This window comes from Trichoplusia ni, chromosome 4, assembly GCF_003590095.1.
Source record: "Trichoplusia ni isolate ovarian cell line Hi5 chromosome 4, tn1, whole genome shotgun sequence".
NCBI lineage: Eukaryota > Metazoa > Arthropoda > Insecta > Lepidoptera > Noctuidae > Trichoplusia > Trichoplusia ni.
This window is the reverse complement of record NC_039481.1, coordinates 14,016,865-14,032,786: the sequence shown is the minus strand read 5'-3', so window position 1 is coordinate 14,032,786 and position 15,922 is coordinate 14,016,865. Positions and strand designations below refer to the sequence as shown.

At 37.4% G+C, this 15,922-nt stretch overlaps 3 protein-coding genes across 3 annotated transcripts; 1 reads left to right on the top strand and 2 right to left on the bottom strand.

The window, feature by feature from the left end:
- The first annotated feature begins 105 nt into the window (after positions 1-105).
- On the top strand, positions 106-11,586 carry LOC113493130. Its single transcript, XM_026870950.1, has 20 exons — positions 106-272; positions 466-725; positions 1,166-1,263; positions 1,538-1,726; positions 1,967-2,131; positions 2,293-2,502; positions 2,627-3,027; positions 3,106-3,434; positions 3,648-3,798; positions 5,082-5,231; positions 5,480-5,737; positions 5,976-6,197; positions 6,525-6,704; positions 7,038-7,170; positions 7,277-7,368; positions 7,525-7,661; positions 10,282-10,439; positions 10,587-10,735; positions 10,816-10,923; positions 11,177-11,586. The coding sequence occupies exons 1-20, from the start codon at positions 240-242 to the stop codon at positions 11,312-11,314; spliced, it is 3,561 nt and encodes a 1,186-aa protein (XP_026726751.1). The 5' UTR covers positions 106-239; the 3' UTR covers positions 11,315-11,586.
- LOC113493133 (U11/U12 small nuclear ribonucleoprotein 25 kDa protein-like) lies at positions 11,572-13,207 on the bottom strand. The gene is made up of 3 exons (XM_026870955.1): positions 12,184-13,207; positions 11,905-11,976; positions 11,572-11,815 (listed from the first exon to the last, which is right to left on the bottom strand). Exons 1-3 carry the CDS (start codon positions 12,358-12,360, stop codon positions 11,582-11,584), a joined length of 483 nt encoding a protein of 160 aa, XP_026726756.1. The 5' UTR covers positions 12,361-13,207; the 3' UTR covers positions 11,572-11,581.
- Positions 13,208-13,626: 419 nt separating this feature from the next.
- On the bottom strand, positions 13,627-15,666 carry LOC113493132 (serine/Arginine-related protein 53-like). Its single transcript, XM_026870953.1, has 3 exons — positions 15,200-15,666; positions 14,771-15,096; positions 13,627-14,224 (listed from the first exon to the last, which is right to left on the bottom strand). The coding sequence occupies exons 1-3, from the start codon at positions 15,561-15,563 to the stop codon at positions 14,135-14,137; spliced, it is 780 nt and encodes a 259-aa protein (XP_026726754.1). The 5' UTR covers positions 15,564-15,666; the 3' UTR covers positions 13,627-14,134.
- Positions 15,667-15,922: the final 256 nt, after the last annotated feature.

Below are 15,922 nucleotides of genomic sequence, written 5' to 3'. Positions count from 1 at the left end.
TGAAGTTTAATAAAATGATAGGAAGTTTACGGTAAAAATGTGTTCTTCGTTTCGTGTGTCCATACAATTTGCTGCAACACTATTGAATTGGACTTAATTAAAAATAAACAACTAGTCTCTATGGGACCCGTGTTTGGCATTCACTGCCTTGTAGCTTGGCTACAATTTTTATTCTTTACAGATAAAATACAAATCAAATCAAGATAGTTTTACATGCAGACTTATAGAATTATCCTAGAATGAAGCTGAAAAAGCCTAAAACCGACACTGAGGTAAAGATTCCGTCATAACACCTATTGTTTACATTCGAATAAGGGCCGAGTTTACGGCAGTCAATTCTGTGTATTTTACTGCTATCTATTAACCGAACCAGCTTCTCACGTTCTTAAAAATCTTCGTTATGATCTTAAAACAAGAACTACAAGCAATTTGCGTGTATTTGATAAGATTAATATTCTTTTGCAGGAGGTAGCGCCTGTGGTCCCTCCTCAGGCGGAGATCATAGAAGCGGATCTCTACAAGCGATCATACTTTGGACCTGATGTACCGACGCTGGAGCTAGAGTGTTGGGAGGAAGAACTCTCTGAGGTCCAGCTCCAAGCATACAAGAATGCTGATAATGAATTCAAGAGCATCCAGAACAAACTGGATGAGATGGTCAAGGATACTGGTGGCGAGATTGTGTATAACGGAGACCAGTTCACGGCGTACCAATTACTTGGGAAGTAAGTAACTGGAATATTTGAAACTAAAGGACTGAATTTATTTAAATGTTAAACTTAATAAGCATTTGATCATAAACTTGAGCCCTTCATTCATTTGAATGTTATTAATTTATTAGCATTAAACTAGGCTATGGAAGACTAGGAACAATTTAGAAACATGATTATTTTTCACCTAAACACTAGTATTACCTGTTAGGTTAAATAAAATGCTTAGATAGATTGTTTATCTTGTCCGTCAATGTGAGTATAGTTTCCTATTGCAATGAAAATTAGCATCACATTGTCAAGTGAAATTATAATCATCATCATCATTGGCCACAGTTTCTTTAAGAGATGATTGTTGTAGCACCTGTAAATTCAATTTCAGGAGCATTATTGATGGAATATTTTTATAGATTTTCATTAAGACTATACATTATATTATATCACTTTATTTACAGACAACCAGTTCTAAAAGATTTGGAGAGGCAAAGTGCAGAGATCATTAGATCAAGGTCTCGTTCATTGTCTGTGACAAAAGAAAAACCTAGCAAAAGAGGTATGATTCCGAAATTTACTTTTTATTTAAGTTTTTATGTATAAAGGCAATATTTCTATGATTGTTCAACTTTTTTTCCTTAAAAGTTACACTGTATATTATGCAACAGTTTCATGTTTATATGAGTTCAAAACTCAACTAGCCTTTCCTGATCTTATTTTGATTAATGATTTGTAAATACCATTAACATCTTTAAGTACTAAGCACTACACATATTATAACAAAGCACATATTACATGCTCTCATGCTGTAAAATTAATGCAATATTCTCCAGGGCGTCCTAAGAAAAACTTACGGAATGAGAATGACCGTGACTATTCACCATCACCTGAAAGAGCCAAGACTCCTGAGTTAAAACATAAAAAGAAAAAGAAAGACAAAAAGGAGATTAAAGAGAAAGAGAAGGATAAAGATAAGGACAAAGAAAACACCAAAACTAAGGATAAGACACTAGCTCCTTCTAGTAAGTGGTATTTTATTTTATTTAGAAGACAAGTTTTAGCATAGTAGCAAGAGTTAATATAACTGGATTTATTTGTCAAATAGGTAATACATAGTTAAACAATTTATGGGTGCTTCCTTTTTGTGAGGTTATTGCAAAATAGCTTTTTCGATTTTTTTGCCAAATTAACAAATAAATCATAAATTGTTACATCTATATTCAGTTGAGAAACCGATTTACTAAACAATACTTCCTTAACAGATGTACACAGCGTGGTCACAAATGTCCGACCCTCCGAAGCTACGGCTATCGGTGGGCTGCTAACAGGGAGCGCCACGAAGACAACCGCCATTGTGGACCTTACTAAAGAAGATGGCAACAAAAACATCGCTGATTCCAGGGAGGTATCCTTCAATAAACTGCAAGGTGAGTTAAAACTAATGTTTAGTTGTGAAAGAAAGAAATTAATATTAGTTCATGTACATGATCAAATAGAATTCCAATATGCATTCAAGAAATAAAAACATAATAAAAAAGCTATTGATTCAGTTTTCTCTCTTGTTAAACATCTCCATCCATTTCCACAGGTAAAACATTCCCGTCCTTGGTAGTAGTGGCCCGTCCCTACTTACGCGCTAAGGACACAGTGCCGCCGTCCGACCGCTCGGCGCTGGACAGCAAGGTGAAGTCCGTGCTCATGCACACGCCCATGAAGTTCACCGAGTGGCTCATACAGCAGGGCCTGGTCCGCTCAGAGCAATGGTGTGTCATACATGCGGGGAACAAGCTCAAACTTGGTGAGTGGTTAGACTGGTTGGTTTGTGTGTCATGTCGTAAGGAAATTGAGGGACTTGATGATTCATGCATAGAAATGAGTGAGTAATGTAATCAAAATGTTGTTGAGATTAATATTTATTCCAGGCATGTACTCCGACGTATCAAAGTTCCCCTACTCAGGCGGCTACGTGTGGATATCAGAATGCTGTCCGACTCGCTTCGTCTCCGTCTACTCCAGCTCTATCTTCGAAGGCGCCACGTTCCCGCCAAGTGTTCTTCTCAAGTTGATTTACCATTGGGCTTGCCAAACCAACGTGCAGAACGTAGTACAATGGGTGAAAGTTGACAATCTCTACGTAAAGGGTTTATTTACATGGCTCAGAGCGATTTGTACGTCAGCTATTCATCAGCACATGGGCCTGCTGGGCGGGTCCGGTAAGAAAGTGGAGGTTGGCGTGATATCGCTGGGGACAACCAGTCATGATGGGACTCAGAGACAAGTGAAGGTTGAGGTTTTAGGTGTGTTGGATCCAGTTGAAAAGTTGGTAAGTCACATATCTATTTACTAAAATATTTGTGTATCCATGATATCCTTAATTGATGTTGGCCCACTTTTCCTCTAGATCCGACTTCGTGCAGTGGAACCTCTAGCAGAGCACGAGAAGAACTACAAAAAGCGTTTCCAGAAGATCCTTGAGCCTCTATCAGCTTGGGTGCATCCATCATCAGTCATCCTCACAGATTTGACTGTAGACAAGGGCACGCTGGTTGCCATGGGCTTTAAGAACGTGCACCAAGCCTCGTCGCACTCCGACCAGACGGCGAGGAACAGTAACGCCAATATTATGGAGTACTTGAGAAGGATAGTGCCGAGAATGTTCCAGAACACACTCTCGTTGCTGTCCAGGCAGATTATACAGCAGTTCTTAGATGAATTGGTTTGGAGAGAGAGGTAAACATAATTTCAGAATAAGTAACAAGAGATAATGTGTATGTGTAACAATCCTTATATTCTTAGTGCAAATATTCATTACTTTATAACAACTATACCTAATACGAAATGTACAACCTATTTTAACTGTTTTCATTTTTTTTATGTTTCAATTAAGAAGTCAACAAGACCACTGAATTCCTACGCATTACTTCATCAAAAAATCATTTTTAGATACGGATTTTCTCCCGGCCAAGCATTCGACAATATAGTGATCCACATAGCTGAGCAAAGCAAGATGGACTCCAAAGATCCCATCACAGTGCGCCTCAACAAGATCGCTGCGAATCCCTTCAAGAATTGGAAGTACCCGACCGGCGGCAAGGTAGGCCACTTGTAAGATATGCTTATGAACCTTATCGCCCTGAATACTAAGACTACTTTACTTTAAGACGCCTTTTAAAAGTGACTACTTTACGCTATTTTACACTATATGTTATAGTTGTCGCTAGCGCGTAATGGCGTCTTAAAATTGAGTTCAATCTAAGTATTTGGTCATTAAACGCATTTAATTGTTTGTTATTAAATCATGTAACGGTTTACTCACGCGTATTTATCGGGGTAGCCCGACTAGTTTCGGACCCAACCGGAGTCCTTAATCATGAGCAGACGCGGCGGGATCGCGAGTCGTCGTCGAGTTACATGATTTAATAATGAATCACGATAGTTATTATAAAAATTAATTGTTTGTGTTAAAAGTTTACACTTACTTCGAAATTATTCAGGTTTTTTTTACAATTAAGCTTGTATTCATTTGAATGAAAGTTTTACTCAAAGTTATATCCAAGATGTGTTTCTTACAGGATTCTAGTATGAGTCTTGAGACTCAAATTGACCAGGTACTCGTACAATCAACTTGAGTTAATTTCTTTCTTTCTAATAACTTATTCCCACGTTTTTATACACTCACTTTTCTTGTATCTTTATTTGTCGTTCCGGTTGAACGCTTCAAACACGATGACAACGAATTTTTCAACTATATTGTACATGTTAATATGATGAGTGTAATAACCTCCAAAATACGCCAAATGATTTCGGATTAAATAGTACTGAGACGGATTTGTTAGTTTTTAATGATATATCATTAATAAAACATAATAAATAATTTTAAGAAAGTCTTGGTCAATGCTCTTGAGAAATTAAGTTAAATATTTTATTATGCTCAGTTTGAAAAGCAGGGTCATAAAAACCATAAACGATGTAACAGATATATATAGGTAAGGTTATTTATTTTCTATAAACTGATACCTTTTCAGAACTCACAAAACAAGTGTGTATTTTTACCAAGTTATTAAGACGTCCAGCTACGTAGTACGTAACTAGTAAACTAAGAAGAAAGTACAGCTACGTAGACAGCATATAAAACTGGTTTATTTATTTTTATTTCTTTTGGTTTTCTTTGATGATCACCTGCCAATGATACCTACAAATTACTTATTAGTTATTTGCACTAGTCTTAAAAACTATGCAATTGAACTTTTATTGATATTATCCATGTCACTTTACGTTATTCATCAATTAACACAAGAAACAAACCTCATTTCATGATCTTCATATTTTCATATCAAAAATCTTTAAACACACATTAATTCTCCTTTTCAATTCTAGAAGAAAGAAAAAATCGATTTGGAACCTGAAGCGGTTCCAGAGACTGGACGCGGCAAGCGCGGGCGCAAGAAGAAGGAGCCCTCGCCTTCGCCGCCGCCCAAGAAGAGAAAGAAGGAGAAGACCACCTACATCGAAGATGACGATGAGGAGGTAACAAAACAATCAGTAGTTTTAGGACATTTTCTTGGACTTCATGTTACCCTTTACTGTATTGATTATCTTAGTACAACAGATTGTATTACTGAACTGCATTTTGGTAAGTTCAATTTTGGCTGTATATGTGTTTATGTCTAGCAGGAGGACGGACTATAAAACAGTAAAAAAATAGCCCCCACAATAACCCCACTTTAAACTACTAAACCCCTTTCAAAATTTACAAACAGCTTATATATCCACAGATCCCTCTAGCCCAAAGTCGGAAAACCAAAATTAAAGAAGAAAAAGACAAACCGAAAGACAAAAAAGATTCAGAGCCCACAGCTCGGAGCCGGCGGAACAACAAGGCTCGCTCGTACGTCGACGACGATCTGGACGACATCCCGCTCAAGAACATCAAGAAGGAGGTCCGCCCCGAGGAGACCGTGTCCATGGAGAGGTATTACTTCGGACAGATCGGAGGCAATGATGAGGTCAAGAAGACTGCTATTGCTGTTGAGGTAAGATTTTATAAGATTGGGTAAATTGTGTAGGGATAAGTGATTTGTAGTGAAGAGGGGAAATTACATTCCTGGATATTATCAATGTCAAGAACCCCCAAAGAAAATATCAATTATACCTGTTCAAAACTATCGACTTCCATTCCCCAAAAGTGTTTTTTAACGAAAGAGGCTTTAAATTAAATTGTTCTCAAAAACGATTTTTCCGATCTCTTCTAAGACCCCTCAATACTTACAGTGCCCAGTGTGTCACGTGGAGTTCAACGAGAACTATTCCCTGATGCTGCACCTGTTCTCTCACGCGGCTCCCCCCGACGAGGCGGGCGCTAACCCCGCGCAGTGCCAGTACTGCCTCACGCGCTTCACTTCGCAGGAAGAACTCGACACGCATCTCAAGCACAACCATCCCGCGGACACCAAGTCCCCAGAACTGTTTACGTATGCCTGTCTTATTTGTGAGGTGAGAATTGTTTGATGTTTTGTGATTTGGTGATATTATTATGTCCCCTCTAGTCGGATTTGAAAATATAACTCGTATATTATACCTTGTCTTGAAGTTTTCTCATTAAATACAACTCTAATATACTATAAAAAGTCTCTGTTACAGTAGATACTCTATCTAGCTATCTTCTTTAATAGAGAATATCATCATCATCATCAGCCCATATTCGTCTACTGCGGGACATAGGCCCATCCAATTGCAAGCCATCGAGAAAAATCTTCGGCGAACAGTGAATAAATGTAATTACAAATGCTATATTTGAAGCAATTCTTTCTCCGTGTGCAGGTCCGCTTCGCGGCGGTGTTGACGCTGGCGTCGCACATGCAGAAGTGCCACTGCCCGCGCGAGCTGCCGTACGCGTGCGACGCGTGCGACTACCGCGTGTCCGCGCACCGCGCCGCCGCCGACCACTACCGCGCGCAACACAGCCACTCCGACACCGTCTTCTGTCCCTACTGCCTCAAGGTACACGCGATACGTGGAACAACTGACTCAATACCGCTTTCCCGAATATTTGAGAAATCTTTACATACTTACATCTCTTTAACAGGTCCCGTAAGCAAGAGGCTTTTTTGCAATCATAAGATAAAAGTAACCTAAAAATTTTGTTTGTTCATTACATTCAATTTAGATGTTATACGACGGCTTTCTTGCACAATTCTATCGACGCTAACAACTGCAAATGTTGGAATCTATGTGAAAGAAAGTACTTTGGCATTTTAAATAATATGTGGTAAATGTTATCGACGACGTCTACACAAAATCTACTGTAACTATAGCAAATCGTTGTCTTAACAGGTCATAAGAATATATTCAGACGGACACGAGCTGACCGCAAACTTAGTGCTCTACCTGGATCATCTGAAACAACACCAGGACAAAGATTTGGAAGTCCGATGCAACAGATGCGTGCTCAAGTTTGTGCATCTTGGTAAGAAATCACACCCTAACACAAAAAACAACGAGAATAAACATTGTTCCCTGAATGTTCATTTACAGTTTGTTGAACAGATGCAATAAGACTTTATTTCTTTCAGGTCAATTAAAAGAGCACCAAGTGAGAGACCACATCACAGTAGAGGGCGCCACTCCGTTGTGTTCCGAAGAGCATTTGATCACCAAACCTAGAGTAAGTAGCGCTAGAATATATAATTATAGCCAGTTTAACTTGGCACGTCGGGAAAGAGCTTCAAAGTATAGCTGTCTTTGTTTCCAATAACTAGTTTGTATACTTTGATCTCCCTATAACTTGTAGTGTATGATCATTTAACAATTATTTTTGTAGAACAAAGCGCGCCCTCCTGTAAAAGACTCGGCCAACCACACTATTAGCGATACCTTCGAGGGCCTCACGCTGGTGCTGCCTGACGGAGTGCTCTGTAGGGAGTGCGACACACCGCTGGACAGGGAGAAGCATTTCTTGTGAGTATATTATTCAGCAGACATTTTAAATATAGTCCATCTACAGTGAGTGACTATTGAAAAATTTGATATCCGGTTTTTAACCCTAGAAAGATAATCATATTGTGACGTACGTTAAAGATAATCATGCGTAAAATTGACGCATGTGTTTTATCGGTCTGTATATCGAGGTTTATTTATTAATTTGAATAGATATTAAGTTTTATTATATTTACACTTACATACTAATAATAAATTCAACAACTATTTATTTATGTTTATTTATTTATTAAAAAAAAACAAAAACTCAAAATTTCTTCTATAAAGTAACAAAACTTTTAAACATTCTCTCTTTACAAAAATAAACTTATTTTGTACTTTAAAAACAGTCATGTTGTATTATAAAATAAGTAATTAGCTTAACTTATACATAATAGAAACAAATTATACTTATTAGTCAGTCAGAAACAACTTTGGCACATATCAATATTATGCTCTCGACAAATAACTTTTTTGCATTTTTTGCACGATGCATTTGCCTTTCGCCTTATTTTAGAGGGGCAGTAAGTACAGTAAGTACGTTTTTTCGTTACTGGCTCTTCAGTACTGTCATCTGATGTACCAGGCACTTCATTTGGCAAAATATTAGAGATATTATCGCGCAAATATCTCTTCAAAGTAGGAGCTTCTAAACGCTTACGCATAAACGATGACGTCAGGCTCATGTAAAGGTTTCTCATAAATTTTTTGCGACTTTGAACCTTTTCTCCCTTGCTACTGACATTATGGCTGTATATAATAAAAGAATTTATGCAGGCAATGTTTATCATTCCGTACAATAATGCCATAGGCCACCTATTCGTCTTCCTACTGCAGGTCATCACAGAACACATTTGGTCTAGCGTGTCCACTCCGCCTTTAGTTTGATTATAATACATAACCATTTGCGGTTTACCGGTACTTTCGTTGATAGAAGCATCCTCATCACAAGATGATAATAAGTATACCATCTTAGCTGGCTTCGGTTTATATGAGACGAGAGTAAGGGGTCCGTCAAAACAAAACATCGATGTTCCCACTGGCCTGGAGCGACTGTTTTTCAGTACTTCCGGTATCTCGCGTTTGTTTGATCGCACGGTTCCCACAATGGTTAACTTATACGGTTCTTGTAGTAAGTTTTTTGCCAAAGGGATTGAGGTGAACCAATTGTCACACGTAATATTACGACAACTACCGTGCACAGGCTTTGATAACTCCTTCACGTAGTATTCACCGAGTGGTACTCCGTTGGTCTGTGTTCCTCTTCCCAAATAAGGCATTCCATTTATCATATACTTTGTACCACTGTCACACATCATGAGGATTTTTATTCCATACTTACTTGGCTTGTTTGGGATATACATCCTAAACGGACACCGTCCTCTAAAACCAAGTAACTGTTCATCTATGGTCAAATGAGCCCCTGGAGTGTAATTTTGTATGCACTGATGGATAAAGAGATCCCATATTTTTCTAACAGGAGTAAATACATCGTTTTCTCGAAGTGTGGGCCGTATACTTTTGTCATCCATTCTAAGACATCGTATCAAAAAATCAAAACGATCACGACTCATTACAGAGACGTACACCATTGACAAAGATCGATCAAAGAGGTCATCTGTGGACATGTGGTTATCTTTTCTCACTGCTGTCATTACCAGAATACAAAGAAAGCATAGATTTCATCTTCATTCGTGTCACGAAATGTAGCACCTGTCATAGATTCCCGACGTTTCAATGATATCTCAGCATTTGTCCATTTTACAATTCCGAAATTATCTCATCAGTAAAAAAATAGTTTGAAGCATAAAAGTGGGTCATATATATTGCGGCACATACGCGTCGGACCTCTTTGAGATCTGACAATGTTCAGTGCAGAGACTCGGCTACGCCTCGTGGACTTTGAAGTTGACCAACAATGTTTATTCTTACCTCTAATAGTCCTCTGTGGCAAGGTCAAGATTTTGTTAGAAGCCAATGAAGAACCTGGTTGTTCAATAACATTTTGTTCGTCTAATATTTCACTACCGCTTGACGTTGGCTGCACTTCATGTACCTCATCTATAAAACGCTTCTTCTGTATCGCTCTGGACGTCATCTTCACTTACGTGATCTGATATTTCACTGTCAGAATCCTCACCAACAAGCTCGTCATCGCTTTGCAGAAGAGCAGAGAGGATATGCTCATCGTCTAAAGAACTACCCATTTTATTATATATTAGTCACGATATCTATAACAAGAAAATATATATATAATAAGTTATCACGTAAGTAGAACATGAAATAACAATATAATTATCGTATGAGTTAAATCTTAAAAGTCACGTAAAAGATAATCATGCGTCATTTTGACTCACGCGGTCGTTATAGTTCAAAATCAGTGACACTTACCGCATTGACAAGCACGCCTCACGGGAGCTCCAAGCGGCGACTGAGATGTCCTAAACGCACAGCGACGGATTCGCGCTATTTAGAAAGAGAGAGCAATATTTCAAGAATGCATGCGTCAATTTTACGCAGACTATCTTTCTAGGGTTAAAGAATTGTTCGAAGAGGCACGTATTCTAAGATTCTTGACTTGAATTGATTTTTCTGTACACAGAGGCACGACTCGCTGCACGAAATGTTCGTACGCGACGTCGTGTTACCGCGCCATGCTGCGACACAGCGGCTACTGCGCCGGCCCGCACTCGCTCGAGGACGCGCCCAGGGAGGCCCCCTACCGCTCGTATTGCGTTTGCGGGTACAACACTACCGTCGGTATGTATATATCACACAATTACCTCAACACAGAGGATGAGGCAACATTTCTTCACCACCCTACACTTCGTCTGGCCTCGCATCATGTAACTGATCCTACACTGTCGTTATAATTTGGGAATCCTAATACCTACTATACACTAATAGGTACGGACATGCTGACGCACCTGCTGATGTGCGAGCACAAGTCCGCGTACAGCTCGGAGGAGGAGGCGCGCGCCAACACGCTGCGGCCGCCGCGGGACGAGAGGGACGCCGCGCACAAGCTGCAGGACGACGCCGCCAGCGCGGAACCAGTGAGATACTTTGAATAGGCCCTATGTTATACTAGTGTAAATACTTTCTCTATTTATTAATAATATTGATGTGCGTACAGCCCGTTGAGAGTGTGCCTGCCCTGGCTGACTACGCCCCGCCGTCAGTGCTCAACACGCAGCTGTCCCTTGACGACCTCGCGCCTCCTTCTGTTTTGCAATCTGATCAGGTATGTACACCAAAAGAAGGATTATATTTTTTTTAGTAAGTAGCTTAGCTATAAAAAGAAGACCAGATAGAACAAGAAATATTCGAAAGTGTCTTCTGTATTTCATAATTGTGGGTTTAATGAAAATCGTGTTAAATATTTGTATAATATAATGTAAAAATATTACAAATTCATAACAATAGAACCTTATAACCTTAATACCTTACATTATTATTTTTACACCTTAACATAAACCTTATCTATTTATTTGTAGCATGATCAAGAGCTACTAAAGGATGCGTACGACCGTCCGCTGGCGACCCCGCGCCATGAGGACCCACACTACACTCTCGGCGACTTCGAGCCGCTGCCACAGGAGCCCCCGCCGCAGCCCGACTTCGAACAACTCTAGAAACTTCTTAAAAATCCACTGTGCTTTACAGAAAAACGCAATATGTAATATACTACTCTATGTACACAATGTACACATTAATATAAGATACAAATATGATGTTTAAAGAGTACATATTATTAGAAGAGAACAGTTCCATTATGTTAAATTTAACTATGTATTTGTAATGTAGATTGTATGATAAACATCAACTATTATACATGTTATCGTGGGGTGCAAGTAAAATTTTATGTTTAGGAAATAATACATAATAAACACTTTTACAAACTATACTTTCTGGCATCTTTTTTTCTTGAATGACAGTGTTACTTTGTTTGTTACTCCATAGTCTTGTATTAAAGCATTGTCATTGTCTAAAAGGAGGCTGTCATAATTTAAGATGTAAGTCTTCCAAATATACCTCCATGATATTTTAGTTTTTATTCCTGATCTTTTCATGTATATTTCAAAGTGTCTTTGTATGGCTTTCTTTAAACTTTTTACTGTTGCATTTTGAGGAACCTGGAATTTAAATTTCCATTATTATGGGATTATATACATAGCATATTCTATACACTGAGCAGTAAAAACAGTTTTCAAGCTTAACTTACAATAACTTTTAAAGTGGGTTCAGTTTCCCTTGAAATAAAAATTGTTATTGACTGGCCATGTTCAACAGCAATCTGCAACAAAAAGAAACATTAACAAGTTGGTTACCCTAAATGTGTAACTATTGTTAATCCAAGACCAGAATGGATGAGGTGTGTGCTTTATTTGTGAAACCTACAATATAACTATTAAGACTAGTTGTAGCATCATTGCATTACTTTATTTTCAAACAATAAAGAACATGATTAATGTTGTGATTCGATTATTATTCGTTCTTTTACCTGTGATAAAATTTCTTCAATAATTATATCATTCGGTAGATCTTTCAGTAATTCATCTGTACTCATCAATGTTGCAAGAGAAGATTGTGTGATCTCCAATAATTCATCGTGTGATAATGTACTAGCTACATCTTCTTGCTCGTCTTGGTCTTTTTCTAAACTTTCTGCTGTTTCCATTGCAATTGCTCTTATCCGAACGAGAAATTTACTTTTAACAAGTTGTGAACATCCAGAAAAAGATAGTTTGCGTTCAACTTCAAATCTCTACAATCGCTAGTTTTACTATAATTGTACTGTCTCGGCAAATTGCAGTTTGGATATTTTATTTACCAACAACTTTGCAGGCCCAAGATATGTCATATGATATGACAGTTCTGTCTTGTTTGCGAAAGCATTCCAAAAACGTCGATATAATATTAGAAATGCCTTGAACTCACCTCTAGCAAGTATGTGATGGTATTCTCGATCGAATGATTTTACGGCAAAAATCGTAAATCATTAGCTCACTCCTACAACACTAAAACCATAAGCAATATTTTTTTGTTCTTTTATGTGTAAACAGCACAATACAACTTTCGCCAAATTGTTGGTATGTAAGTTTAAATTAAATTCTTGAAAATATTGAATTAAATAATTTTCTATTTTGGTCTCAAAATTTGTCAAAAATGGTGTGACATTTGTCTCAGCCACCGAACGCAATATTAAATAACGTTTTTTTTTTCATTATTTTTACCATATTTCCGTGCCCTCATTATAAATTATATGTATTTTAGAGCTTCAAATCATATTCGACTTAACTACGTATACGCCTAATTAATAGTCTTGCAGTTTTCATACTACTTTTAATTCGATAAACTCAAGTGTGAAGAGGTAAGCAGAATTGATTTTTGGGGACATGTAAATCATAAAATGGCAACATAAATCTAAAATTGCTCCATTCGCTCGCTGACAGATTGAAATTCGAGGTTATACTGTCAATATTACAAAATTCTATAAATTGTATCATCCTAAAATCTCATAAAAGCTAAAATAGCCATGGATACGTTATCTACGGGATCCCTCTCTGGGGCACAGAAAGAGGAGTTGATGGACCAGGTTAAACAACAAATTGCCATAGCGAACGCTCAAGAGCTCCTGACGAAAATGTCGGAAAAATGTTTCAAAAAGTGTATCAATAAACCGGGTACAGCGTTAGACAATTCTGAACAGAAATGCATAGCAATGTGTATGGACAGGTATATGGATGCATGGAATCTGGTGTCGCGAACGTACAGCAGTCGTATCCAGCGAGAGAGGAGCAACATGTGAAAGCGATCGTGGGGACCTAAGGGCTGCATGCCATCGCGTCACTGTAAATATAGACAACTTAGTAGTTACAAAAAGCATTTCAAATTGTGAGTTGCGGCTGCCAGTTATGTTAATGTGTTCAATAAAAATACTTTAGGTTGTTACTTGTTTTTATTGATTCTACAGAGCTGTTGTTACATACTGTTGTATCTTCAGCACACCTATTACATGTTATCTGAATGTGAAGTTTTATCAGAATAAACTGTTAGAATAATGGGCTCAAGATCTTTGTAATATTTTTACCCCATGAAAATAATGAAAAATTTAATCTTAAAATTTTTCCTGCATCATACATATTATTTGCAACATTTTATAAAGATTATTTAAACAAAGCTATAAATATAATGCATCTTGATAGCAAAATATTAGAAAAAAAGCATCTAATTGTGTAAGAGATCTTATGCAATAAGACTTAACAATTGCAATTATGCTCTCAGTCCAAGGTTAAGAGTTAAGGTATCTACAATAGAAAAAAGACATGCAAAGAGATGGAATATTTCATATATTATAAGTTGTTTAAACAATAATTGTTTGTTAATTGTATCCTGACCACATCCTGATTATGTAATGAGGTATCCAATTTCTTGTTTATTTTTCTTTATTTCTATGCTTCACCCCCACCTAACATTTTCTTTCTGTAGTGATAAAGTTTCTGAATCCACATTTCTCTAAGTTCTTCTTCACTTGGTATTTCCTGAAAAAATGTATTTTTTTCAGAGAAATGCATAGTACAAAACTTTAAAACAAAACAGATAATAGAAAATATGAATAAATACAAAATTATTTCCTTGAATCATATTAAATATCATGGTCCCACTCAGTTTTTATTTGTCAAAAAAATTAAAAGTGAATGCTGAATATTTCTCTTTTAACCAGTTTTTTTAACTAAATACAAAATAGCAAACAAACAGCTATACTTGCAAAGATCTATGTTTTTTGGACAAAGCAGGTTGAAGGGTAGCGGAAGGCTATTATGTAGGACTAGCTGTTGCCCGCGACTTCGTCCACGTGGTTAGAATTTTCCCCATTTTCCATTGTATCTTCGCTCCTATTAGTCGCAGCGTGATGTTATATAGCCTATAGCCTTCCTCGATAAATAGTCTATTCAACACAAAAAGAATTTTTCAAATCGAACCAGTGGTTCCCGAGATTAGCGCGTTCAAACAAACAAACTCTTCAGCTTTATATATTAGAATAGATAAGCCTAGTAACATAACTGTTGATATAAAGCTTCACTTACATCAAAATTAATAATGGAATCATCTGCCGGAGGCTTCACATCACTTTCAGGTACTTTCACAGTCTGAGAATCTAAATCAATAACAATATTTTGAGGCTGTTTTTTGGCCCTAGAGGAAGTGAATGTCCTCTGCACAAAGGATTCACTGTTCAACTCGGCTAACAGGTTCCTATCAAGAATTGTAGGCATATCCTCTTTGATCTCAACCTCCTTGTACTCATAAGTTGGGATTTTCGTCATAGTCAACCCAACTGCCTCAGCAGCTTTGATTGCCTTCTCCAATTTAGTTTCTGTGTCATCAAGAGACTTTGTATGGGTCGGTCTCTCTGAAAGCAAAAAAATAAAGTCAAGTATGTATCGTATGAGCATCCAGTGTAGAATAAATTGTGCATGTGTAACATAGTTCTAGGACTGGTTGGTCGAATTTACCAATATCAAACGAGCCACTGCGGCTGCTCGAAGACCTCTTCTTAGACTTCTTTTGTTTATACTTATTTTTACTTCTAGAACTCGACAGAGACCGCGATCGATCTCGTTTGGAACGAGACCTCGATGTAGAACGTCGTTTAGACCTAGACTCGTAGCGATCTCTGGAAAGACTTCTAGTATAACTTCTTCTCCTAGACCTAGTACGGGATGAAGATCGCCTCCTTTTGTGACTACTAGACTCTGATCTATCTCGGGATCTCGATCTACGTTTATGTTTGCTCTTTGATCTTCTTCTCTCGTACGATGATTCAGAACTATATGACGTGCTTCGCCTATCCCGGTACCGACTTCTTTCTCGCGGCATAATAGAATACTAACACTAGTAAGGAGTAAAATCTGTTTTGATTTATTTATAACCACAAAAATAAAATAGTATAATGTCACTGTCAGAAATTCTTTTTACATCTGTGGCGAATTCATAAATTACAGATTATTAATCCCCAAATTAATTATTTCAATAAATTGATTAAAAATTATGGCCTTACCATTTCTTAAGCTTAAAAATGGTATGAAAACGTTTTAATGCAAAATATTATACAATTTAAAGTGAACGAGTAAGAAATGCGGAAGCTTAGTTAGATCAATAAAAAAAAATCGGCTAGAAAAACAACTTTGAATTGTGCAATATTATACTTTATAAATAATTATGATTATTTTTAATAG